This window comes from Pseudophryne corroboree, chromosome 10, assembly GCF_028390025.1.
Source record: "Pseudophryne corroboree isolate aPseCor3 chromosome 10, aPseCor3.hap2, whole genome shotgun sequence".
Classification (NCBI taxonomy): Eukaryota; Metazoa; Chordata; class Amphibia; order Anura; family Myobatrachidae; genus Pseudophryne; species Pseudophryne corroboree.
In genome coordinates this window covers 77555537-77583515 of record NC_086453.1, presented here as the reverse complement: position 1 = coordinate 77583515, position 27979 = coordinate 77555537, and the positions used below count along the sequence as shown (strand labels likewise).

The window sequence follows — 27979 nt, the reverse complement described above, 5'->3', positions numbered from 1 at the left end:
TATCCATCATCCAGGCAAACCCCATGTATTTGAAAAAATCAGGATGCAAGGGTAGCAAATAAAAGTCAGATTCAACACCCACCTTATTCATCATAGCTCCCCAATCATGTGCTTGAATAAGCTTCAAATCCTAGTCAAAACATTGATAAGCCACTAAACAGAGCTATTTTTGTATGGCATCTTTAGCAAATAGGCCAGTTGGGTAACATGCTGAATAAGCCCCCCCAAAAAAGATCCCTACATCTTATTAGAACATTGACCGGAGACAGCACTAGATCTACAATTGGCGGGCTTGAGAAGGGCTCAATCATGCAGCCTGGCCCACTTTCCTAAACAATTCTTTCTTGATGATCAACAGGAGATCCTTCGCCAATTGAAGGTTCTTAGAAGAACCCACTGGAACAGGGCAAACAAATGCCAAGCTTAAAACAGAAAAAAACAAAAGCTCTGTATTGTTTGTTTAAATACCAAACCAATCAGTTGGTCATAGCATCCCTATCACATGTGAGAAAAGCTTTAGATAGCAATTCCATATACAGTTGCCCTCACAGATTAAGGGTGACCTTCTGACATGTAAGGCAAAGGTGCTGAAACAACACTTTTGCCCATAAGGGAATTGAACATTATTAAATGCAAAATACTTGCCAGTGGTGGAGGCAGATGATACAGAACATCCTGGACCCAACTGCCAGTACAAAGAGACATCGTCATGTCCTTGTAACCAAAGTCTATGACTAAAAGCTCATCATGTTTAATAAGGAACCCTCTTCATCATAAAGACGCCAAGCTGTGACTCTACCGGACCTATACATACTGAGACTGATTCTGAGTTGCACGCAAAGTGGTTATACTGTAGTCGTGGTCAGCTGTAGAAGCCAGATTTACTACCTTATGCTAATGCAGGAATCTGTAAGACTAATGTGGGGGTTTGTGCATCTGCAGACGGAAAGCCATGCTGTCCATAGATTTTATCTCAGCCGTCACAATCGTCATCATTACTATCTGCACTTGACAGGCTGCAGCTCCAATCCACCAAGGGATACCAAGGAGCGTACATCGCCCGCACCATCCTAATTCTGAAGAACCCTACACACTCCCTGACACCAGCATGCCTCTGGCACGTCCACTGATTTAAGCCACCTCTCCTCTCACCGCCTAGGAATGTCTGTGTCCGCTGGCGGTGACCAATAGGACGCATGCTCAGTACTTCTTGGGCGCATGTGCATGAGTAAAATATTGTGCACTTGCGCTCAATGTTTTACTTGCGTCCTGGTCTAAATAAGGTCCATAGTTATTATTATTGGGAACAAATACAGGACTACTCAAACTCAAACAGGTCTCAGATAAGGACCAACATATTATTGTTATATGTAACTGTATATGTAATCATCAGAAAAATCTAAATGTTTTGTGCTTATATCTTAACATGTTCCTGCTGATAATGTTGCTGGTCCTGACATCAGAACTTGCATGCTTTTCTGTCCTACAATAATGACATAGGGTCTTTCTGTTATTGCAGTTGGCCCAGAAAACGTGACCATAACAGGCCTATTACATATGCATGTTGGGTCGGACACCTCATTAAACTGTTCTGCTGATTCTCTCCCACCACCCACCTACCGATGGAGATTCAATGACAGAGAGTTAAATGAGTCAAAGACACTTCAAATTTATAATGCTACCTTGAAGGACCAGGGAAATTATACCTGTGTGGTGATTAACCCGGAGACAAAGCGTACTGTTAATGCCTCTGTGTATTTGAGTGTTACAATGGGTAAGTTTATGATGATATTTTTACAACCCATGACAAATTATTGGGCCTGATTAGATTTGGTTGGATTTAGCATAGCTGCTGGTTCCTTAGCTAATGCAGCAGGAGACATCTGGTATAAATACATCCCCTCTTGCATGCATGTGTGATGCACTGCTGCATCTGAGGACACAGCATTGGACACTATGTAACACCGTTGGCCATCTGAGTAACCTTGAGGTTGTTCACACCAGTCACCGCAGCTCCGCCACTGAGGCCAGGAAATCTCTGACGGAGGATGGAGACCCTGGTCTTGGCACACCCATGCATAAGCAGCTCATTGCCACCTCCTCCTCACCCCCAAATGGCTGCAGACTGCCAATCAGCTGACGTCGGCAGCCTCACTGCGTGCAAGGAAGCAGGACCCATACCTCACCTGAATCAGGCCCATTGTTAGCTCAACGGCGAAATATCAGTGGGTTTTATTGTGCTAAATATCTGTGTATCTTCTCTTGGAATTAGCTGTGTCTAGCTGAGGGCTATGGTATAATAGGCTGACAGTGAAAAGGTCGACAGTGTCTTGGTCAACACCATATGGTCGACATGTGAAAAGGGTTGACACAATGAAAAGGTCGACACGGAAATGGTCGACACATGAAATGGTCAACATTTTCATGTGTTTTTTTGTGTGTGTCAAATTTTAGATTCCAGTACATGGACCCCTAATTAGTGTACCACGTAGCCTCGCATAATTTGAGGAGAGGAATGGAGATAGCAGGAAGCCACAGACAGTGATAGTGGAACAAACAGTGTTCTCAACAGTGCAGAGTTGCAATGACTGTGATAGAAGTGTGGGAAATTTGGGACATACAGTACTGTACTTACCTACTCTTTGTGGTAGTCACACAGGAGGGGGGGCGTGGAGGAGGGGGAACGGGGGCGTGGAGACATTACCAGTATTGTAAAGTGGGGGGCAGGGGCTACAATGACCAGACTCATCACCCCACCACTTCTTCTGTGTGACCGGATGCTGCAATGGTGAGCAGTTGGAGCGGGGCTTTGGACGGGGGAGCAGGATGCTGGAGAATTTCCCACTTTACCAGGGGCCGGGAGTGAAGTTAATCATACTTGCCGACTCTTGGACTGTCCAAGAGACTTCTGAATCCCAGGTGGCTCTCCCGGACACCCAGGAGAGTAGGCAAGTATCCCGGAGCCTCTTCGTGGCCACCCGCTCTTTCCGAGTGAAGTGGTCTGTCTGGGCAACTTGATCATGTGATTCGCACTGAATTATGACAGTGTGGTTCTGTCTACTGATACGGGCATTGTGTTGAGTGTAAAGCCAAGATGACACAATCATGGTGCGTCCGACTGTCCCCTGCTGCCACCCTTCTCTTTGAGAGACACCTCTATACTATCAATTATCTATGAATTATACCAATATCAATATGTACAGTACAAAGGTTTCCTATGCAGGATAAGCGAATCATAAATGGATAGGGCTTATCTGTAATTAGTTTGTTTGCACGGCAGTCACAGCATCATAAAACTTATTTTATATTGCCTCTCTGCACACAGATTTATTTCAATTATTTTACAGTTACACTTAATCACTTCATGCTGGCCTACTTTCTGGGGTACCTCCTGCGGGGGGCGTGTCATGACAAAGTGTGTAGTGCAAGGGGTATGATTGTGTCATTGTCATGATAATGACAATGGCTGCACCAAACAAATGGTTTGGTGCAGCCATTGTCATTATCCAGGGACAGCATGGTGACTATTCCTGCACATGATGCTGCTGCCCACTAGCTGTATTAGTGCTGGAGCGCCCGCTGCAGTAGCTGATGGTTTATTAACATACAAAGAGAACACTTGTTAATGTGGAAAATGCTCTGCAGCGGCAGTAACTCACTCTTATATATGACAGGCTGGTACAGTGAAAGCGCGGTACTTATCGCTATACGTCATGCGGCTGTGGTAAGGTAGTGACTTTGACAGTATGTGATGGAAGGCTGCACGTCCATGCAGACTGACTCCCGTTGGAAGGAAAACACACCGATCACTGCTCTCCATCCCGCTCAGGCAGTGCGACACATGCTACAGGAGGAACTGTCTCTCTCTCTCCACTGCAGGAGGAATTGTGTCATCAGTCTCCGCCTCCCTGATGCTACAGCACTAGAGGGTAAACAATAGAGGATGCGCACCCAGTGTAATGTATACAGAGGATACACAGTACTGAATGCACTCTACTCCAACACCCTACCTCGATCAGGACTGTCTCCGATCACATATAAAAGAACATGACATTTTATCAAAACTTTTCAATAAAGTCATACTTGTAACCAAAAACATGGTTACGAAACAAAAAACAGTAGGAACCAATCAACATCAAATATATTCTAGTCCACATTCTTTCAAGAACACATTTAGCAGGTGTGATGACAGTCCCTTTGTTAACGTGTCGGCAACATTGTCCTTACTTGCCACATATTCCACATTGATGGACTTATTCTCCACTAATTCACGAATGAAGTGATGTCTTATGGCTTAGACCGTCCATATGCTTAGACCGTCCATAATGCTTGGTGTTTGTTATCACACGCAATGTTGATGGTCTCACTGTGACAAAGAAGACCTAATTCACACAAAGTCTCCTTTATCCATAGTGCTTCCTTTGATGTTTCTGTAAGTGCCATATACTCTGCTTCTGTAGCAGAAAGGGCAACTGTGGGTTCCTTCTTGCTCGCCCAGCTGACTGCTGTGCCTGCTAATGCAAACCGATACCTTGTGTAGGAACGCTGGTCATCTTCATCTGACCCCCAGTTGGCATCACAGAAAACTTTTAAGCTGGAATCTTTAGACTTAGTAAATCCCAACGTTAGTGAACTTGTACCTTTTAAGGTATCTTTAAATTATTTTAACTGCAATCCAGTGTTGCCTCCCAGTATTGATTGCAAACTGATTTGCCTGACTTACTGCATGTGTGATGTCAGGACGAGTCCCAATAGTTGTGTACATTAAGCTGCCCATGGCATTCTGATAAGGAATCTCTTTCATTTCCTCTATCTCTTCCTGGCTGCTTGGTGGCATGGCCTTTACCATTTTTACACCTTTGTCAATGGGAGTGCTTATTGGTTTTGCATCAGTCATTACATACTTGGAAAGTATTGCCTCAATATATGTCTGTGGATCAATTGTAACAGTCCCTGCTTTTAGATGTTGTACAATCCTCATGCCTAAGAAATGATTTGCAGGGCCTAGATCCTTTAACTTGAACATTTGCTTTAGCTGGTGTTTTTACGTCAGTGATTTGTTTCTCTTGGCCTGCCAGTAGTAGATCATCTACGTAATCGTTTCTGGACCTTTGGGTTTATCCCTTGGCAACAAGGTGGGCTTTGTAACGAGCAATTGTCCCATCCTCATTTAACTTCTTGCAAAAGACCCACTTGTTTTACGGTTGCTTGGCTTAACTACAGTCCATGTACTATTATCATGCAGTGCTGATAGCTCTATATCAATTGCTGACTTCCACTCTGTCCAATCACTGCTTGACTTTGCTTCCTGTACTTTTGGGGTTCACAGTAAGCTATGTTTGCATATTCCTCACTGTATTTCTTGGCTGGAATACCTTTGTTGCTCCTTATGGAACTCCTGTTTCCTGATTGGTTGTCTACATTGACATTCTCAGTTTCAGACACGCTTTCTGCTGCCTGTACATCCAATAATACATGTTGTTTTTCTTCTTGCTCCACTGCCCCAGTTAGTGGCACTATTTCCTGGAAAACTACATCTCTGGATTTAAGAAGACATTTGTTTGTAATATACCAAAGTCTGTATCCTTTGCTTTCTTCACAGTATCCGAGCATAATACATTCTATGGGTTTTGGATCTAACTTTCTCCTTTTCTCCTTAGGTATATGTGCAAAAGCTTTGCTCCCGAAAACACGAAGATGACTGACACTTGGCTTTTTATTGTACCATGCCTCCAGTGGCGTTTTACCTTTTACAGCTACTGTAGGTGCATGATTTTTTAGGTATACTACAGCGGATACTGCTTCTGCCCAGAATCTTTTTTCCAGGCCCGCGTTACTTAACATAGTCCGTGCTCTCTCAACAATTGTGCGGTTTGTCCGTTCACTCACGCCATTTTGTTCTGGTGTGTAGGCAACTGTTAGTTGATGCTTTATACCATATTTTTTAAGGAATGCGTCTAACACCTTGTTGTCATACTCTCCTCCATTGTCATATCTCAAGACCTTTAATTTCAGACCCGTCTGATTCTCTACCAGGTTTTTGTATTCCACAATTTTGTTGACCACTTCACTTTTTTTTTTTAAATAAAATATACATGTGTCATTCTTGTGGCGTCATCAGTGAGAGTCATGAAATATCTGTAGCCACTGATAGATTCCACCTCCATCAGACCACATACGTCGGTGAGCACTAGAGCTAGTGGTGTCTCTGCTCTACTTACTGACTTTGGAAATGGGTTGCGAGTTTGCTTTCCTTTTATACAGCTCTCACACATAGGTCTATCATCGTTACGGTGATCCCTGTTACCATTCCATCTAGCAGTTTCTGGACGTTGTCATATCCTAGATGACCCAAACTTTTGTGCCACAGCTCCATTGATTGGTTTTCATAAGTAGCTATCAATGTCCAGGACATAAAGTTGGTTGCAACGGGTTGCTGAACAATTAAAGTTCCTCTTTTATTTTACACCATACACTTGCTCTTTGCAAACTGGACTCTGTAATCCTTTTTCTCTAGGACGCTGATAGCAATGAGATTACTTCCCAAATCTAGCATGAATAATATATCTTGGATATCTGTAACAACTGTTTCTCCCCCAATTCTTAAATGCACTGTGATTGTCCCAACTTGTGATGCAGTAAGGATTTTATTTCCAATCCCTTTTACTGTAGTAGGTTCACATGGTGTTAAAGAACTGAACCAATGCTGATTGCAACTGAAATGTCTAGTGGCCCCCGAGTCCATGTACCAGCAATCCTTCTTGTGACTATCTGCTACATTCAGTGCTGACTTGTTTGGTTTGTCACGCTGTTTCTGCGCATCACTGGAATTTCTCATCCTACAATCTGAAGACTTATGCCCCAACTTGTGACACACAAAACACTTGAGCTTGAGCTTTTTGGACTTTGGGGGTCATTCCGAGTTGATCGTAGCTGTGCTAAATTTATCACAGCTACGATCATCCACACTGACATGCGGGGGGATGCCCAGCACAGGGCTAGCCCGCCCCGCATGTCAGTCCCTGCCCCATCGCTGGCCCAGCGGCGATGCTTTTGCACTTCAGGAGTAGCTCCTGGCCAGCGCAGCTTTTGTGTGCTGGCCGGGAGCTACTCGTCGCTGCCCAGCTCGCAGTGGTTGCGTGTGACGTCACGCAGTCTCTGCGGCCCGCCCCCCGCACGGTCCAGCCACTCCTGGGTTGGCCGGACCGTGCCCACAAAATGGTGGCTGAATGCCTCCGTGCCTCCTGCCTAGTGACCGCCTCTGCCTGTCAATCAGGCAGAGGCGATCACTAGGCAATGACAGCTGTCGGCTGACAGCCATATGCCGGCGCACTGTGGCGACAGCGCTGTTCTGACCTGATCACTGCGCTACAATGAACTGCAGCAAGCGATCAGGTCAGAATGACCCCTTTTGTGAGTAAGGCAGAACCCTCAGCTATGGTATCGACAGGAATTCGTTCTTGGAACTGTAGTAGCTTGGCTCTTACAATTTCTGTTGTCAGCTTGGTATTATTAGACTCCAAAGCAACCAACAAAAAAATCAAATTCTGGCATCAGATTTTGTAACATCACCATTGCCACTTTCTCCTTGTCTACCTGTGCCCCCACAGATGCCAACTTCTGAGCTATTGACAATATCTTATCAATGTAATCGTTCATGTCCTTGCAGGCACTCAATTTTGTCCCATATAGCATGCATCTCAAATGTTTCCTTCTCATTAGACCTCTGTCCTCATATGCCTTTTGTAGGACTGCCGTTAGCTGACACTTTCCCACTGATTATAGAATAAACATGCTGCTCCACAGCTAAGCCTATCATGTCAATGGCTCTGTCTACATCATCTGGGTTAGGACCCTTCTCCTGGGTCTATTGTGACCTTCCACAATGTTTCCCGCTTAAGCCGCATATCCATTGCAAACTTCTATGTAATGTAGTTCTCTGAACCTTTCAGTTTTGCAACGTTCATGCTGTGCCCTGTGCTATGCATCTGCTCAGCGTTTTAATAAAATGTTTCTTTAAATTAATCTATTGTACTTTTTTTCTGTGTACCTCTGTTCTGGGCTATCACTCAAACACGCGGGGCTGGGCCCATAACCTGTTGGCAGAGTGTTGCGGTGTTTGATAGTGATGTTATTCCAAACAATTGATAGTTAACCAGAACTCTGGTTTATTAACATACAAAGACAACACTTGTTAATGCAGAAGATGTTTCTGCAGCATCAGTAACTCACTCATATATACAGTATAACAGGCTGGTACAGTGAAAGCGCGGTACTTATCACTATACGTCATGTGGTTGTGGTAAGGTAGTGACTCTGATAGCATGAGACGGAAGGCTGCACATCCGTGCAGACTGACTCCCATTGGAAGGAACACACACCGCCCACTGCTCTGTCCAACTCAGGCAGTGCGACACATGCTACAGGAGGAACCGTCTCTCTCTCTCTCTCTCCACTGCAGAAGGAACTGTCTCTCCCTCTCCACTGCAGGAGGAACTGTGTCATTAGTCTCTTCCTCCCTGATGCTCCAGCACTAGAGGGTAAACACTAAAGGATGCGCACCCAGTGTAATGAATACACAGGAGACAAGGTACTGAGTGCACTCTACTCCAACAACAAGGAGCTGATGTAGGAGGGTTCTGTGCAGCAGAAAACCATCCTTTAGTGCACTAGTGACACCAGGAAACCATCCTTTAAGCCAGGTATACACTAGAACGATTTCGGTCCAATATGTAGTTTCTGGCTGAATTGGAATGACATATCGGTCGGATCGTTCAGTGTGTATGCCCAATATTTGTGCCCCAGTAAAATGTCATGGAGTGCCATGGCAACCACAGTCACATGGCACATATTGCAATGAGCGAGGGTTCTGTATGCACTGAGAAATCCTCCCTCTCTTTCTTCCCCACATGAAAGCTGAGAGTTGTGAACCTGTGGCAGCCATACTTGTTTTCCCTCCATAGAGATTTTGAAACAGAGATAATGATTTGTAGAAGAATAACGAAGAAAAATGCTGCATACTTATGTCAATCGACATTTTAGGGAAAAAAAATCTTCAATGTGGGATTAATTAATTTTCACAATTATCGACTGAAGTAGCAACAGGGTAACTAGAGTGTAACCTTAATATACTATTATGTGGTGCCATCACATAAATACACTAGCTCTAAAGGTATATGTTTACAGGTACAATACCACCAATGGACGGAGCAGTGAATTATAGCTCTGCTTGCTCCCTGGAAACCAGTATTATGTGGCATTATGGGGGGAGTTTGAGTCATGGACCAGTTGCTGCTTTCGCTGATTTTTTAAAGTGGTGCTCAAAACTCTTCAGCATTTTAGGGTGTAATGCAGCTTTAAGGTACTAAAAATAGACTTTGTAAAATAGCAGGTAGTATTTTCTTGAGAAGTTACAAAATGTTATTAGCAATATATAATAGTTAAAAGCCATAGCAAACACACTAAGTTACAGCCAGCGTTAGTCATAAAACAAGCACCTGGAACATTTACATGGTCTCCCACAGATATACCAGATGTGCTTTGTAGATTGGAATGGTTTGTACAATCCATACACTTCCCAACCCTGTTGTTATGTGATACTTCGTAAATGTGGCACTCGCTCTTGCTACCTAGAATGTATTGTCATGGCTAGCTGTGTGTGACCTTGGCTAGCTGTGTGTGGGGCATAGCTAGCTGTGTGTGGTCTTGGCTAGCGGTGTTTGGTCATGGCTAGCTGTGTGAGGTCATGGCAAGCTGTGTTTGGTCATGACTAGCTGTGTGTGGTCATGGCTAGCTGTGTGAATTCATGGCTAGCTGTTGTGGTCATGGCAAGCTATGTTTGGTCATGGCTAGCTGTGTGTGGTCATGGCTAGCTGTGTGAGGTCATGGCTAGTTGTGTGTGGTCATGGCAAGCTGTGCTTGGTCATGGCAAGCTGTGTGTGGTCATGGCTAGCTATGTTTGGTCATGGCTAGCTGTGTGAGGTCATGGCAAGCTGTGTGTGGTCATGGCTAGCTGTGTGTGGTCATGGCTAGCTGTGTGTAGTCATAGCTAGCTGTGTGAGGTCATGGCAAGCTGTGTGTGTTCATGGCAAGCTGTGTGTGTTCATGGCAAGCTGTGTGTGGTCATGGCTAGCTGTGTGAGGTCATGGCAAGCTGTGTGTGGTCATGGCTAGCTGTGTGAGGTCATAGAGTATTGATTTATATTTAAAAAAATGAAGTAGAAATTGTCCAATAATATGCCACCTATTATACACCTGTTTACTTGCGTTGGCTATGGTATGCCGGTGTCCAGCATACCGACGACAGGATCCCGACTGCCAGAATGCTGGCAGGGGGCTGAGCGCAACGAAGCTCCTTGCAGGCTCACTGTGCTCGCCACACTGCAGGATCGGTGGCTCGCTGCGTACACCACAGATTCTATTCCCACTCTACGGGTGTCGTAGACACCCACAAGTGGGAATAGCCCCTGTTAGCTGGGATTCCGGCTGTTGGCATTGTCAGTGGTCTGGATTCCGGCTGTCTGCATTGTCAGTGGTCATGATCGCGACTGCCAGCAATGTAACCGCATCCCGTTTACTTTATAGCCTAAAAACACCTGTTTACTTTATGGCCTAAAATACTACTTTTTATTTACAGCTTTTTCCGACATTGCCAGTATATAATGTACTACATACCATTTTGTTTTATCAGAAGCTGCTAACAATGGTGGGATGGACAAAGGACATATCATAGGAATTGTGGTGGCATGTCTGTTATTGGTGGCTCTAGTTGCTGCAATGCTTTACCTGTTCATTATTCACAAACAGCGCAAAAAGTAAGTAACCTCCTTACAATCTGACACATCGATAACCTACAAAGTCTAAAGGCCCATATAGACGGGCCGATGCAGGAGAGATGTGTGCTGAGCGTACCGCTCAGCACACATATCTTCCGCCGCTCAGCACAGTGCAATCTGTGCTGAGCGATGCGGGGGGAGACGGGGGGCCGCTCACTTCACCCAGCGGGTGAAGTGAGCGACCCGCTAGATTGGCCTGCATGCAGGCCAATCTAGCAGCAGCGATAGTGATGTGCGGGGCCACGCATCGCTATCGCTGAGGGGGCTACACACGGAGCAATCATGCTGATATTCTAAGCAATCTAGTCAGATTGCTTAGAATATCGCTCCGTGAGTACCCCCCTTTAGTTCTTGCACAATTAATTGTTTTCTTGTTTCCACCTGTATGTTGTCTTTTATTTTATCCCACTTTTCAGTAAATCCAGTGCTTTTTATTTTACTATAAAAAAAGTTAGCAGTACTCAGAAAAAGGTAGCAGTACTCAGAAAAAGGTAGCAGTACTCAGAAAATAGGTACCAGTACTCAGAAAAATGTTGCCAATTTGTTATTGTTTCCAGAATTAGTTATAAGAGTTGAAGAAGATAATACAGTAAGTGCTGGTACATGTACCATCAGAAACGAACACTCATTCTTAAAGTTGTTAATTGTCCTATAATTTCCAGGGATAGTCCAAGATTTTGAGGAATCATCCCTGGAAAATGTCCTGGGTTACTATTTTATATGCTAGTTGGAATTTTCTTTATCTGTCCTTATTATGTGGATCTTAAACATTAACATTTATTGAAGAATAGTTTTAAAACCAGTAAAATGACATTATGAAATAAGAGGTTATGGAGATTGTAGTGCACTAATGTCCATATCCACATGTATGATGTACTTACATGTGCCATCTGTGAAGAGAAAGGGGTAAATTTACTAAGGTGGGAGATCTATTTAAGATGGAATGTTGCCTTCTCATTTATCTAGCACCTTCTAGAAGATAATACCTGGAATCTTGCTATATGCAACATCCCATCTTAACTTCCATCTTAGTAAATTTACTCCAAAGTCTCCTTATAAATAATGTAAAATGCCGCATTATCACATAGACTTGCTGATTTTTTTCCAGGCCATCAGATAAGCTTTCAATGGTGAACATCCCAGCTACAAATGGTAAGTTACTGTACATCACACATACTGCACCTGTCTCCAGTTTACAGAACTTATGGAAACCACAAATCGAGAAATAATGCAGCCTTCTTTTGGGAACTGGGATGGTATTGCATGTGGGTTGAACACAAATTGTTTTTTTAATAAAAAATCGATCCCCTCAAAATCAAGACAGTCATTATCAGGCATAATGCACAATGGAAGACTGCAGCTCTCATCTTGTTTGTGGTCACCTTCCACCTTCACTAACATGCTTCTATGGAGCCAGCGATACAACCATCTAAATTTGCATACCTATAGCCAGATTAAGGCAGGGGGTAGGGAAGGTGGGGGTGCAGGGGATACTGTACCCTGCCCCCCCCAGCCTCCCTGGCTAGAGGACAATGACATCACTAGATCTCCCTCTTGTGCCGCAGCAGAACTAGGCAGCCAGAATGAGAGCAGGACTGTCTGCAGTGCAGGCATAGATACAGGAGTATCAGGTGGCCTGAGCTACTGATGCTTTCTGACCAGAGGAGAGATAGGAGGAAGGAGAGAGCTGTAAGTGACCCAGGGATCCCAGCTTCTCCTCCTCCCCTTCTGGGTGTCTGGGACCTGTGTAAACTGTTATCTCATGAGAGTATTCTGGTTTAAAGAGAGAGAGTAACACAGAGTCCTTCTGAGTCCTGTCCCAGTGTGTAAGTAGTACAGAGGCTGCTGCTATTCTGGCATGTGACAAGATAAATTATAGATTTTATTTGACTATGTGTATTTTAACTTAAGGTTGTTTAAGTTGTCTTTGTTCCATTACATAGAATTTGTCGGCAGATAAGAACCCCTTGGCCCATCTAGTCTGCCCCTTTTTTTTTTAGCATTATTTTTATCTCTAACCTTATTTAATCCTAATTTCTTTGTAAGGATATCCTTATGTCTATCCCATGCATGTTTAAATTGCTCTACTGTCTTAGCCTCTACCACCTCTGATGGCAGGCTATTTCACTTGTCCACTACCCTTTCTGTGAAGTAATTTTTCCGCAAATTTCCCCGGAACCTCCCCCCCTCCAGTCTCAGTGCATGTCCTCGTGTGCTATTGCTTCTCTTCATTTGGAGAATGTTTCCCTCCTGGACTTTGTTAAAACCCTTGATATATTTGAAAGTTTCTATCATGTCCCCCCTTTCCCTTCTCTGTTCCAAACTATACATACTGAGATTTCTTAAGGTCCGTACACATTAGACGATGTTTCCCCCTCCCGGGCCGGCCGGTCGGCGGCCGCCTGTACACATTGAGCGATATGACCGCTCATATCGCTCAGTGACGTTACGCCTGCGCCAGCCCTGCATGAAGGTCGTGGACGACAGTCCACATCCTTCATGCATGCCCTACCGACAGCGACGATCGTTGCTGACCCGCGGGGCCGTGCATCGGTCGTCGCTGGCGGCATACACACTTGACGATAAAATGAGCAACGTCGCACAAGGAGGGGGAAAATGAGCGACGTCGCTCATTTTATTGTTAAGTGTGTATGGGCCTTTAGTCTTTCTGGGTATGTTTTGTGATGTAGGCCATGCACCATTTCAGTTGCCCTTCTTTGTACAGTTTCTAATGTATTAATATCCTTTTGAAGATATGGCCTCCAGAATTGAACACAGTATTCTAGATGAGGCCGTACCAATGACCTATACAGTGGCATTATTACTTCTTTCTTTCTGCTGCTGATTCCTCTACCAATGCAGCCAAGAAAACTTTATAAAATAGTTGTCTCTCAATTAGGTGATGTTATAAACAGTACCCAGGCATTCTTAAACTATTAGTGTAAATCTAATATACTGTATATAGAAACATAGTAACAAAGCTGTTGAGGTTGAAAAAAGACAATTGTCCATCGAGTTTAACCTATAGAGCCATATACTGTATTACATCTTTTTTACAGATTATATCCTTGGATGCTATTGTTGGCTAAATATGTGTCTAACCTTTTCTTAAACACCTCAATAGAGTCAGACATTACAACTTTCTCTGTCAGTGAATTCCATAATCTTCCTACGCTTGGTGTTAAACCTCCTCTCTTCTAACTTTAAATGGTGACCACGTGTCCTGTGTACAGATCTCTCAATAAGTAAATCGCCTGAAAGTTCCTTATATTGTCCTGTGATGTATTTGAACATATTATCATGTCTCCTGTTAGATGCCTTTTTTCTAGTGTAAACCTATCTAACCTAAATAGCCTTTCCTCATACACAATTGGTTTAAATTTAATATACACAATCCATATCTCCCAACGTGACCCTTTCCAGGAGGGACAAAATGCTCTCTACCTGGACTTCCCTCTTAATTAATGATTGCAATCACCTGTGTTGAAATATCTTTCTTATCAATAGTTCAACACAGGTGGCGCCAATCATATATTAAAAGGGAAGTCCAGGTAGAGAGCAATTTGTCCCTTCTGGAATGGGTCATGTTGGGAGGTATGCACAAGCTAGTATACACTCCCCTCCTTTCCCTGGTTCTCCAAAGGCTTAACCTGGCATTGTGAACACCCACGTTTGACAATACTTTACGATAACATGTTAGAATTGATTAAGTGTGGTTAGATTTTAGCTTGCAACTTGAAAATATTGTCATATTGGAAGCTAATAGGCAGACACAAATACTGTACAGAATTACTAGTCAGGATAGGAAGAAGCCACTGAGTTCTGCAAAAGCAAGATGCTTGTGGTATTGTGTAACCTTGTCTGTGATCACAGGGCAGTCCTATGGAGCAAACAGGATTTGTGTGCATAGTCTAGAGGGTGGGGTGGATTCATGGTCATGACTTACGCAGTGTTTTCTGTGGTAATGTTAGTAAGGAAGTGCACACCATTGAGATGAGGAAGTGAAATGTAAGGGATGAAAGCTCATTTTATATTGGTGTTTTTTTCTCTCTAGTGATTTCTGCATCTGATCAAAATTTAAAAGTTAATGTCATCATGGATATAGCTTCGGCTCTGTAGAAAGGCTGCGTAGGTGCACACATACTAACAGACTCACCAGTCTAGCACAGAATAGACCTGACCATTTATAAGCCCCACTCCTAGCTCCTCCAGCCCTACTTCTTACCTCCACGTGCTTGCTGTGTGCCCTCGACTTCATTACCTCCCCAGCTACTACTGTACCACTCAAAGATGAAAGGCCCACTATTTAGGGGCTGAACTACCATTGGTGTGGCAGGTGCATTGCATCCGAGCCCTTAAGGACTTAGAGGCCTACTGCTGACCAGACCAGCAATGTGTTATCCCCTGCCCAAGTAGACCATTTTGAGCAGTGAATGGCTCAGTGCAGAGAGCAGAGTGGGCCACACTGTCTTAAGGGACCTTACCTCAGGGAGGTAGAGCTGACCATGTGGACTGATAGAGGAGTCCTGTCAACTATCAGCGATGATGATCACAGCCACATACTGCCTATAATTAACAGACAGCTGTATATTATTTCTGATTCACTTACTGGTGTAAACTGTTATCTAATTAGAGCATTCAGGTCTAGAGAGAGAGAGAGAGAGAGAGAGAGTAACACAGAGTCCATCTGAGTCCTGTCCCAGTGTGTAAGTAGTATAGAGTCTGCCTGACTGAGTGCCAAACTGAGGAAGGCAAAAAATGCGGGGGTCCCTGTCACAGAGCAAAGGCTGCTGTGTTCCTGCCCCCACCTAGGAGCATGCCGCTTGTTCTCCACACTGCACAGGACATTGTACCTGTACCCCTGTCACACACTGCATCCTCCAGTCACTCTCTGCCTCCCCTTGCCTTCCGCTGTCAACCACTGCCGTGTGGCACATTTTGAACTTCGGCTGGGAGGGGGGGGGGAGCACCCCCACCACTGCCACAACTCACGAGTTTTGCCACTGCCACTATTGATGCTGCATAGACCCATAGGTGTGATGGAGTTGTATTTAGGGCATGCACAGTGATAAAGTAATTTTGTCTTTGAGATGAGGGAGTGCTGTTTGTTTAATTGTGATAGAATTGTATTACGGTTGCGACTGATTGTCAGGTTATAGTGGGTACATGCACTGTAGCATCAGGTATATGTAAGAATTGGGTTTTCATCATGCAAAGTGATAAATCAACCAAATATGGGATGGACTGGAGGTTGATTTATTTTCCTGATATTTGGATATAAAAAATATTTTAGATTTGCATTATTGATTAATTTGTTATATCGATAAACAACATCACAGTTTTTGATCTGATTGCAGCGCTGTGAAATGTATTTCTCATACGTCCTAGAGGATGCTGAGGCCACTTATTGACCATGGGGGTATAGACGGTTCCGCTGGAGCCATGGGCACTCTTAAGACTTTTCAATGGGTGTGAACTGGCTCCTCCCTTTATGCCCCTCCTCCAGACTCTAGTTTTAGAAATGTGCCCAGGCAGACTGGATGCACTCTGAGGAGCTCTACTGAGTTTCTCTGAAAAGACTTATGTGAGGTTTTTTATTTTCAGGGAGAACTGCTGGCAACAGACTCCCTGCTTCGTGGGACTGAAGGGGCAGAAGTAGGAACCAACTTCCTGAAGAGTTTCATGGCTCTGCTTCCTGCTGACAGGACACCATTAGCTCCTGAAGGGAACTGAACGCTAGCCGTGCCTAGATGCTCACTCCCACAGCACGCCGTCGCCCCCCTCACAGAGCCAGAAGTCTGTAGACAGGTGAGTATGAGAAGAAGATCTTCTAGCAAGTACAGTGACGGCTGAGGTACAGTGCGGCTGGCGGGAGCACAGCGCGCCATTGCTGCCCACAGACACAGAGCACTGCAGGGTGCAGGGCGCGGGGGGGGGCGCCCTGGGCAGCAAATAATACCTAAAACTGGCGCAAATTGGGGCATAAGATGCCGCTGGCACAGCCCTACCCCCGCCAGTATAAATATTACAATCATTGCTGAGTGAAAAATGCGCCATTTGCGGGGGCGGAGCTTCTTCTTCAGGCAGCCAGCACACTGCTCAGCGCCATTTCCTCTCTCTCCTCAGGACTGCAGAGACAACGCTGGTCCTTTCCTCCACTTCTCACACAAGTACAGGGTGCAAATAAGAGGGGCACAAAGCGTTTTGTGGTGCATTACAAGTGTGAATTGCTGTGTAAAAGCGCTGTTGTCTGTGGGCATTCTGTGTTCACAGACATTACATACTGGCACTGGGGTTGTGAACTGGCTGCTCCTCTACTGTGTCCCTCTGACAGATTTTGCTGTGGGTCTGTCCCCTTATAAGTCCCAGTGTGTCTGTGAGTGTGTGCTGTACACGTGTAAGGCATGTCTGAGGCAAGGAGTTGCTCCCCAGAGGAAGGCATTTTAGGGACACAGAGTTGTAATGTGGTGGCGCTGCCGGCACACCAAGAGCCTGCATGGGTGAAAGAAATACATGACAGTATGCATCTTATTAATAGAAAGTTAGATAAGTCTGAATCTCAGGCTGAATGCTGGAGAAAATCTGTGGAAGATGTGATTTTTCAGGACTCAGTTCTTCCTTCTGCAGGCGGTCCCTCTGGGTCACATAAGAGACCATTTGTAAATACTGATACCGACACAGACTCTGATTCGTGTGTCGACGATAGTGACTCTAGAGAAATAGATCATAAATTGGCAAAAAATATACAATATATGATTGTGGCTATTAGGGACGTGTTGGAAGTTACAGAAGCCACGCCTGTACCTCAGGAGAAGGCTTATTTATGTAAGGAAAAGAAATCCAAAGTCACGTTCCCTCCTTCCCACGAGCTAAATGCTCTCTTTGCAGGGATGTGGGTGAATCTTAGGAAAAATTTCATTTTCCTAAGCGGATTCAGGTAGCTTACCCTTTCCCAACAGAGGACAGGAAAAAAATGGGAATCGCCCCCTGTGTTAGACAGTGCACTATCCAGGTTGACAAAGAAGGTTATTCTCCCTGCACCTGGCCCGGCTTCACTAAAAGAGCCGGCTGACCGTAAGATGAAAACAACATTAAAATCCATTTATGTTGCCAATAGTACACTACTCAGACCCACTATTGCCTGCGCTTGGGTCAGTCGCATTATCGAAAAATGGTCAGACAGCGTGTCATCAGAAATTGACACGGTTGATAAAGATGAGATACTCCTTAAGTTAGGGTATATCAAAGACGCTGCCGCCTACATGCTAGAAGCGATGAAAGATATTGGACTCTTGAGTTCACAAGCCGCTACCAGGGCAGTATCAGCTAGGCGGGCATTGTGGATTCGCCAGTGGAACGCTGATGCAGATTCCAAAAGGAACATGGAGGCTCTCCCGTGTAAAGGTGAGACCTTATTTGGCAATGGTCTGGATGCGTTAGGCTCGGTGGCCACCGCAGGTAAGTCAACGTTTTTGCCCTCTGTGCCTGCACCGGCAAAAAAGACCTATCCCACACACATGCAGTCCTTTCGGCCCAATAAATACAAAAGAGCGAGAGGTTCCCCCTTCTTTGCAGGAAGGGGAAGAGGAAGGGGAAAGTAGCCCACAGCGGCTCCAGGTTCCCAGAAGCAGAAGTCTACACCTACTTCTGCCAAATCTTCAACATGACGCTGGAACTCCCTTGCGGGAGGCCGCTCGGGTGGGGGCACGTCTCAAACTGTTCATCCAAGGTTGGATTCTGTCTGACAGAAACAAATCTGCTTAAAGCGCCTGGAAATATTAATAAGTGGTTCAAACAACAGTGGGGCGCAGCCAAAAAGGCACTGTGTATGTGCCTCTGGTATTTTATGCAAAGAAGAAAGAAAAAAGATTGGCTGCGCCTACAGTGTTGTTAGTATACCAAAATTATGGAGAGCTGACAACCAAAATATATAAAAAAAGATATATTTATTAAAATAATAATAATAGTAACACACCAATGAAAGACTATTACACAAATATAAAAAACGTGTAAATTAGTATATACTCTGAAAAACCGTAAATATATCTAATGAACGATATCCACAGATTAAAATGGTTAAAGCAATGTATTGAATGTTAACTCAGTGTAGATATAAATTTGTAACACTGTTTAAAAATTTGGGACGTCACTTGGGACGTTTTCTCCATTTTCTGCAGGCTGGTGTGGAGGCGGGCCTCCGATTGGGGTCAATCAATGTCCAGATTTTTCCAAAAACAATTGGCCTCTCTTCCAGAGGTTCAGACCTTAGTGAAAGGCGTTCTGCACATCCAGCCTCCATTTGTGCCTCCGGTGGCACCATGGGACCTTAATGTGGTGTTGCAGTTCCTTCAATCGGATTGGTTTGAGCCTCTATGAGAGATAGAGTTGAAGTTTCTCACTTGGAAGGTGGTGATGCTTTTGGCATTGGCATCCGCACAGCGGCTGTCAGAATTGGGGGCCTTGTCTCACAAGAGCCCTTACCTGATCTTCCATGAAGATAGGGCAGAGTTGTGAACTTGCCAACATTTTCTTCCAAAGGTGGTTTCTTCTTTCCACATAAACCAACCTATTGTGGTGCCAGTGGTTACTTACACGTTCACTGAGTCAAAGTCTCTAGATGTGGTTAGAGCTTTGAAAATTTATGTCGCTAGAATAGCTCAAATTCGGAAAACAGAGTCTTTGTTTGTCCTGTATGCTCCCAAGAAGATTGGGTGTCCTGCTTCCAAGCAGACTATTGCGCGTTGGATCAGAGATACGATTCATTACGCTCATACTACGGCAGGATTGCCATTGCCGAAGTCGGTGAAGGCCCATTCCACTAGGAAGGTGGGCTCATCCTGGGCGGCTGCCCGGGGGGTCTCGGCATTACAGCTTTGCCGAGCAGCTACTTGGTCGGGGTCTAACACGTTTGCAAAATTCTATAAGTTTGATACCTTGGCTGATGAAGACCTCAAGTTTGGTCAATCGGTGCTGCAGGGTCATCTGCACTCTCCCGCCTGTACTGGAGCTTTGGTATAAACCCCATGGTCAATAAGTGGACCCCAGCATCCTCTAGGATGTATGATAAAACAGGATTTTAATACCTACCGGTAAATCCTTTTCTCCTAGTCCGTAGAGGATGCTGGTCGCCCGTCCCAGTGCGTACTTTACCTGCAGTTTAGTTATACACAAGTTGTGTTCTGTTAGTCTCAGCTGTTGTTGCAATTGATTCATGCCTGTTAGCGTGTGTTATGTTGATTGCCATGTGTGCGGCATGGTTCAGGTGTGAGCTGGTATGTATCTCACCACTAGTATTAAAGTAAATCCTTTCCTCGAAATGTCCGTCTCCCTGGGCACAGTTCCTATAACTGGAGTCTGGAGGAGGGGCATAGAGGGAGGAGCTAGTTCACACCCATTGAAAAGTCTTAAGAGTGCCCATGGCTCCTGCGGAACCGTCTATACCCCCATGGTCAATAAGTGGACCCCAGCATCCTCTACGGACTAGGAGAAAAGGATTTACCAGTAGGTATTAAAATCCTGTTTTTTTTACTTTTCCTTGAGGTCTGGAACCCCATCCCAGCAGCTCAGATCAGAATTCATACACACTTGTTTATTTCTATACCAGCGCCAAGAGCGATCGCTTTGTTTGGTGCTTCAAAACAGGCCCAAAGGTACAAAAATAGAGCAATGACATTGTAAAGCAGGAAGTGATTGGTGTTCTGTTTTTCTCATAAATGACTCCAACTGGATAGATTTCACTATAAGCAATTATATAATTTGAAGATAGTGTGGCATAGTGAAAGGCTTAACATATGCCTATGAATGGAATTCAGCTCTGACTGCTAATAGCAGGCTGTAATTGAGCTCTCGGTTAGACAGGCCAAACAGAGCAACTGGAATAATGGGGCAGATGTATTAACTTGGAGAAGGCATAAGAAAAGTGATAAACCAGTGATATGTGCAAGGTGATAAAGGCAGCAGCCAATCAGATCCTAACTGTTAATTTACACATTGGTGCATCGTTTACGATCCCCTCCCTCATCTGAACATGTTTAGACGAGGGAGGTCCTCTTTAACGACAGCCATTCTCTGTAGATTGGGTATCGTGCCCCCCGCCGTCGCTTCCTTCTCCCCCAGCATCGGCAAGTGTGTATGCACTTGCCGATGCCTGCACCCCGCCGAGTCCCCGCCGCCAGGGCCGTCTTTTCGTATGGGCTTAATGGGCACTTGCCCTAGGGCCCCAGGAGTAAAAGGGCCCCAGGCTGATAGCTGAGTGTCCCCTCTTTCCATTTTTGAAAATCGGCCATGGGGAACCGGACATATCCGACTTCAAAGCAGTGGTCCCCATCCAAGCCTGTTAATTGATCTTCCCAGCTAGATATTTCTTAGAGTTTTTCTAAGGAAATTCTTCAAAAGCTGGGACTCTCCCCTTTTGGTGGACTTTGGCAGCTTATCTCTACTATGCTCCGAACCAGAGCTATCCGCCTCCAAGCACCTTGTCCCTGCTCCAGCTCCACACGCCTAATATACAGTTTTATATTTTCGTTGGTGGATTGCTCTGGCTCCTGAACTCTGATCACAAAGTCCCCAATACCTCCTGAAAGGTGGGAGTCACTAGATTTTTTTATCCTTTTCAAAGTTAAGAAATCTATTTTCAGGAATTTGAGATATCTTCAGTCAAACAAGCTGCCCTCCCACCAGAAAATGATGAATATTAAGCCCCGTCTACTATCCACCCCTCCCCTATATGTTAAACACCCCATACCACCCTAGAAGTCATGTACCAGGGCCCCTCCATCCAGCTAAATGCCCCCTTCTACAGATTAGTGTCCTCACTCCCGCCCCATCTGTGCAGTAAAGGAGTAATTAGCAGAAATGACTGCTCCAGGACCTACATGCTGAGCAGAAGATAGAGCACCCCCTACTGCCCGCAGGACATCAAAGCTGCCGCTGATAGCATCCCCCACCCCTACCGCTTAAGGATGGGTATGGGGTCCGTGCATTGCTGTTCCCAGGGGCCCACACTGCTGTTAAGACGGCCCTGCCCGCCGCCACCAATATAGGCGTCAGCGAGGGCTCGGCTAGTGTGTACTTGGCTTAATGCTAGCCAAATAGGATATCGCTGGGGAGGAGCTTATCCTTTAAAAGTTACTGATTCCTGTTTATCGGACGACTGGTGCCGAACCAGCTGGGTGATTTGGTAGTCAGTTGGTCTGTGATAGCTTAGTGCTTGGGATCGTCAACTAAGACAATCTAGTTTCTGTAAGTTACAGTATCTGCCATCCTGACAAATAAAGCAGACTTTAATGTTTCTGTACCACGAAAGAAACTGAACATTAGTCATAATAAAATTGTTGCTCTCATTAGTGTGCTTTTAAATGATAATGTCACCAAAAAGTAAAACATCATATTGGGTAGAGTTCTGTTTGTTGGAACAAGGTGGAAGTGTGCTTTAGGGTGCCCTTGTTCTTTCCCCTATATAACTCTCAGTCTGTGACCTCTCATACTGTAAGTCCCCAGTAGTATTTCTCTAACGTCCTAGTGGATGCTGGGGACTCCGTCAGGACCATGGGGATTAGCGGCTCCGCAGGAGACAGGGCACAAAAAACAAGCTTTAGGATCAGGTGGTGTGCACTGGCTCCTCCCCCTATGACCCTCCTCCAAGCCTCAGTTAGGTTTTTGTGCCCGTCCGAGCAGGGTGCAATCTAGGTGGCTCTCCTAAAGAGCTGCTTAGAAAAAGTTTTTTAGGTTTTTTATTTTCAGTGAGTCCTGCTGGCAACAGGCTCACTGCATCGAGGGACTTAGGGGAGAGAAGTGAACTCACCTGCGTGCAGGATGGATTGGCTTCTTAGGCTACTGGACACCATTAGCTCCAGAGGGAGTCGGAACACAGGTCTCACCCTGGGGTTCGTCCCGGAGCCGCGCCGCCGACCCCCCTTACAGATGCCGAAGATGGAAGAGGTCCAGAAGCAGGCGGCAGAAGACTTTTCAGTCTTCCTGAGGTAGCGCACAGCACTGCAGCTGTGCGCCATTGTTGTCAGCACACTTCACACAGCGGTCACGGAGGGTGCAGGGCGTTGGGGGGGCGCCCTGGGCAGCAATGTATTATACCTTTTTATGGCTAAAAATACATCACATATAGCCCTTTGAGGCTATATGGATGTATTTAACCCCTGCCAGATCTCACAGATTCCGGAGAAGAGCCCGCCGAAATAGGGGGCGGGGCTTATTCTCCTCAGCACACAGCGCCATTTTCCTGCTCAGCTCCGCTGTGAGGAAGGCTCCCAGGACTCTCCCCTGCACTGCACTACAGAAACAGGGTAAAACAGAGAGGGGGGGGCACTTTTTTGGCGATATAAATATATTTAAGCTGCTATAAGGTGTCAAAGTCAGAAAAATATCTCTATGCACACTACCATATTTGCACCTCACACAGGTCCGTGCTGCGCGTGCGTACGCTCTCCCGTACGTGCGCATACTCACAGTCGCGGGCACCCGCAGGCGCATGGTATGCGTATTTACGGTAGAGTTTATGCGTTCGTAGCGTGCGACTCAATCATTACATATTTTCACTAATAATGTATTTTGTAGATCATGGTCCCTTTGATAGATTCTGAAAGTTTGGTTAATATAGAATGTTTATGAACAGAGGAATCCCTCTTTGTTTGATACGAAGGGTCAGACAGGAGTAATACAGTGGTGTTTAGTATCCATCGGAAGAATATTTAATTAGAAATATTCCGGTGTTGGTTTGAAGCAGATCAATCGCTCGTGCGAATAGTTATGGACATAAGAAGTTTATGAACATTTACTTTATTTGCACTTTATTACCCATGCGGCGGGAAACCCAGTTTCCCTCCCACCTGAGCAGTTGGAAATAGTCACAGCCCACCTGTATGAATCAACCTATGACCTTTTGTTATAATACGAAGCCGAATTCCTATGTCCAATGAACAATGAGATTGTAGGGACCATTGAATTGTATTGTGTGTGGGGCATAAATAGGCAGGCCGACCGTATCCAGTTCTCTCTCTTCAACGGTTCTCATTGCTGATAATCGGGAGCTGGATATCGAGGCGCATGCGATCGTTCCCCTTGTGCGTAAGTTTTCTCCGTAATCATATTGTCTTACTGTGAGCCATCTCTCTCTCTCTCTCTCTCTATCTCTCTCGTATTTTCCTTTAATTGTATTGTAGTGTATTTCCTGTGTAGTTTATCTGGTTAGTTGGTTTATGTTATATTGTAGTGTATCATTTGTACTGTGATTCTTTTTGCAAGTATAATAGTTATAATACATATAATAGGTTTTGGACCCTAAGCCCAGGTATCTGTGTATTCTTTATAAGGGTTAAGTATTCTCTGAGCGTCGGTGACGCTCAAGCAGCTTTGTAGTTAATCAGGTTACACCAGGTTGCACTTACACTCTGTCTCCACACTAAGGTATACTGTGTATCTCATCGTTAAAGGTATAGATATAAAGGTTTAACGTTGTAAGCGTCTGCACCGCTGGTGATCTCCTCGTGGTCCCGAGTGTACGCTACGCTATAGCGAATCATTACGTTAGTCGGCAGCCAATAGCGTGCCTGCCTGTGATCACTGGGCCGTAAGCGAACGTGACGCTTGAGCGTCTCGACTACGGTTGAGCGATCGCTACACAACTTGCGTACCCTTACGGTACTTCTTACGTAGATAGCGTACAGTGTTCTTAGACCTCTTAAAGTGTTTTGTATACGATAAATATTTAGCTTTATCAATTGGCGGCTCGCCCGTCCTTCACATATCTGCACTAGGTAGATCAGCAGACATTATCCCTCAGCAAAGGGCGGGAGGTTGTATCCCTCGTAGTGCTGACAGGATAAGCGTCTGCTTCGCTTAGGTAAAGAGTGCTGAAGGAATCCGGGAACCGGAGGTAAGAACAAAACGCTAGTGTCTTTTAAAACTGTTTATTTTTCTGTCTTGCGTACACACGCACGCACACATATATATCTGCATTTCTTTTTCTTTTTCATTTTCGTATATCACTCTCCTGTCTGCCAGTTTTATAGTTGATAGAAGTGCTAAAAAAAGATTTGCCGTTATTTCATAGTTTAAGAGTAAAGGTAATATAGTTAAAAGATAGACAAAACACACAGTTTTGCCTGGGAGATAAGGCGAAGTCAGTGTGTTGTGTGGTAGATGATCAAGGATCATCTACATTGATAAAAGTATAAATTGTGTTACGGTGGATCTTTGCTTTGCGTATACGTGTCTCTAACAAAGACCTGCGTACGCAATCCAAAGGCCGACGCACGCAGCGTACGTTACGCAACGGAGCGTCCGGTTACGCCCACGTAGCTCAAGTCACGATAAGTTGATTTTTAACGCAAAGCGATAAATAACGCAAAGCGATAAATAACGCTAGGCGAGAAATAACGCAAGTCTATTTTTGGGTGTCCGAAATTTTAATTAACAGATCCTGCTCCTAATTGGTAACACACCTGATCTGAAGAAAAATTTCTGCGCAGAAATAGAAATAGAAACAAAAGTGTACATGTGATGAGTGAGTGTTTTTACAATTTTTAAAGGTTGAACCACAAGAAAAGTCGAGTACTCGTGAGGTACATGCGTGTAAGTGACGTGCACGGTGGCTAGGGAGGCATCTCTGGTTAAATATACAATTTTGAGCATTAGAGTATAGCAGACCAGGAGGTCATACTGTAACAAGACCAGGAGGTCATACTGTAACAAGACCAGGAGGTCATAGCAGACCAGGAGGTCCAGGTACAGCCGACAAGGAAGTCCGCTATACAGTTCACAGGCACAACACCGAAAAGGGTTGGTGCAACACCCATATAGGCCATATAAGCTCTGGCTGAAGGAATTCGCAGTCGTAAGTTTCGATTCCATTGGTCTTTCCGTACATAAGCTTAGTTGTTTGTGTACTGAACGACTGGACCGCACGTAAGTGTGTGCAGTAGTTAGTAATCTGACCTAATACCATTAGAGTAAAGGGGTCACAAACGCTATCTGTACACTCTAACGTGATTTGTGTAATTTTTTTATTTTAAGGGAAGTTCGCTGCTCACTCAGGAACTATCCAGCAACCAATAGTTACTGGAAAGAGTAAGTGTTCTTCGGATAACCCTCGCAGGTTCCAGTAAATAGAGGTTCAGGTCGCAGGGGCCCTAGGTCGAGTACGCCAGCACCATATCGGTGTGATCAGGTCGTATTGGTCGGCGTGGGCGAGTGAGTGGGGTACTCGGTAAACCGCCACCGTCAGCCTATTGTTGACATTTGGTTTTTCTTAAGGGTTGGCTAAATAAAGCAACACTTTCGAACTATGGGGGCCACTTGTTCAGGTAGGGGGCGATCAACCTCGGTTCGGGTTGATTCAGTGGTCCGACCAATTGGGTCGGCCAGGTATATAATGTGTGAGAAATATGGAAGTCACACAGAAACTTTATGTGATGAATGGGAGAGAATGACTGTACATGACGGGGAGAAATTCCCAAGAGTAGGGAGCTTCAGCTCAGAAGTGTTACAAAATTTAAGGAGGAGGATATGTCTCATAAAATCAACAAAGAGACGAATCCAGCATTATGATTATTTACAGTTGTGGCAACAGGAAGGTGAGATACAGAGAGGTTTGGCTCAGGCGGCGGGATCCGGCTCTAACAGAAAACTGATTGCCACGGCCCCACCGCCACCATATATATCAGGAGAGAAGTTGATTGCGGAGAAAGACGCACTAAGGTGTAACACAAAATCACTTAGTAACTGTGTAAATGTTAATGATAATGTTAACCCATTAACCCATGCAAGTATTAACCCGTGCAAGTTGTACCCTGTTTTGAACTTTCCTCAGGAGTGTGATCAAGAGGACGAATCGGCAACGATTTCAGCGCTCTCTCTAGCAGCCACCATAGCAGAGACCACAGTAGGCACAGCTCCACCCACGAGATTAGTAAAGGCCCCTAGCGGAGGGATAGGTGAGGTCGTATCAACTGGTAAGTACGGCACCATGCATTATGCTGAAACTATTTCACCACAGCCTGTAGAATCTACACAGAATGAGGTTGTTAGAATTACACCTGTTAGAGTAATAGCAGTGCCAAATGGGAAAACAGACGCATCAGGAGCCACTCCCATTAGGAACATTGCCATGTACACTCCATTTTCCCGAATGGAATTAAGGACCATAGTGTCCGAATTTCCTGACCCTAGAAAAGACTTAGTTGCCAGTCAAAAATACATCAGAGACTTAGGTAACACTGCAGAGCCCAACAATAAAGACTGGCAGATATTGCTGAGAGCATGTTTACCCTCAAATGTCGACGCAACTCAATTTTTAGCTGATTGCGGACTAGATCATGATGTACCTCTTACAGTTGTGTACAACCAAGATAATGTGAAAAGAATAAACTTGCAGTTAAAAGAGTATTTCCCAGCAGTAGCTAAATGGAATAAGATATTCTCCATTAAACAGAAGGAGTCAGAGACAGCTGCAGAGTATTTTCACAGAGCATTATTAGAAATGGCAAAATACACAGGCATAGAGGACATTAAAACAGACACAAACCATCGGGAAGTAGCAGTATCGGTACTGATGGATGGTTTAAAAGAGTCATTGAAGACTAGGGTACAGACCACGCAACCATGTTGGCGAGGTCTGTCTGTGGCTACTTTGAGAGAGGCTGCTATTGATCACGATAGAAACATCACCAGACACAGGGAACAACAAGGTGATAAATTAATGTCAGTAAGTATACAGGCCCTGACCACAAGGCAGCCTTTGTTTGTACCACCAAATCCTGTGGGTAAGTCAAGTATGGTTACTTGTTATTCTTGTCACAAACAGGGACACATGGCACGAGATTGTAGAGTAAAGAATCCACGAAACTCATACCAACCCCCTAGACAACGACACGACACACGACATTGGGAGCAAGGTCCGCAGAAACGGAGTTATGAGCCACATACAGGGGAAACAAAAAGATATCCCCCAAACAGAGACTGGCATGCCTCTGGTAGTTCCCAACTATCTCCCTCACAAGTAGTTGCTGCCAGCGGGATTCAGGGAGGTCACCATACCCAATAGGGGTGTGGCCATACCTGTAATCTGCAGCCAGTAAAATTAATTGCCAACATTGGAAGTGAACCCGAGATCGCAATTAATGTAGCTGGTAA

At 44.9% G+C, this 27979-nt stretch overlaps 1 protein-coding gene across 4 annotated transcripts in view; it reads left to right on the top strand.

Moving 5' to 3' along the window:
- The window catches only part of LOC134966064 (carcinoembryonic antigen-related cell adhesion molecule 8-like), a 295560-nt gene that overhangs the window by 185116 nt on the left and 82465 nt on the right, over positions 1 to 27979 (top strand). For 3 of the 4 annotated variants that reach the window (XR_010188579.1, XM_063942528.1, XM_063942529.1), the window contains exons 5-7: positions 1520 to 1774; positions 10690 to 10813; positions 11943 to 11986. Coding sequence is in view for 3 of the 4 variants with exons in the window: in XM_063942528.1 (XP_063798598.1) it covers positions 1520 to 1774; positions 10690 to 10813; positions 11943 to 11986 (423 nt within the window). In the remaining variant the exon portion in view is untranslated. The remainder of the gene's footprint in view (positions 1 to 1519; positions 1775 to 10689; positions 10814 to 11942; positions 11987 to 27979) is intronic. The other variant, XM_063942530.1, reaches the window with a different exon arrangement.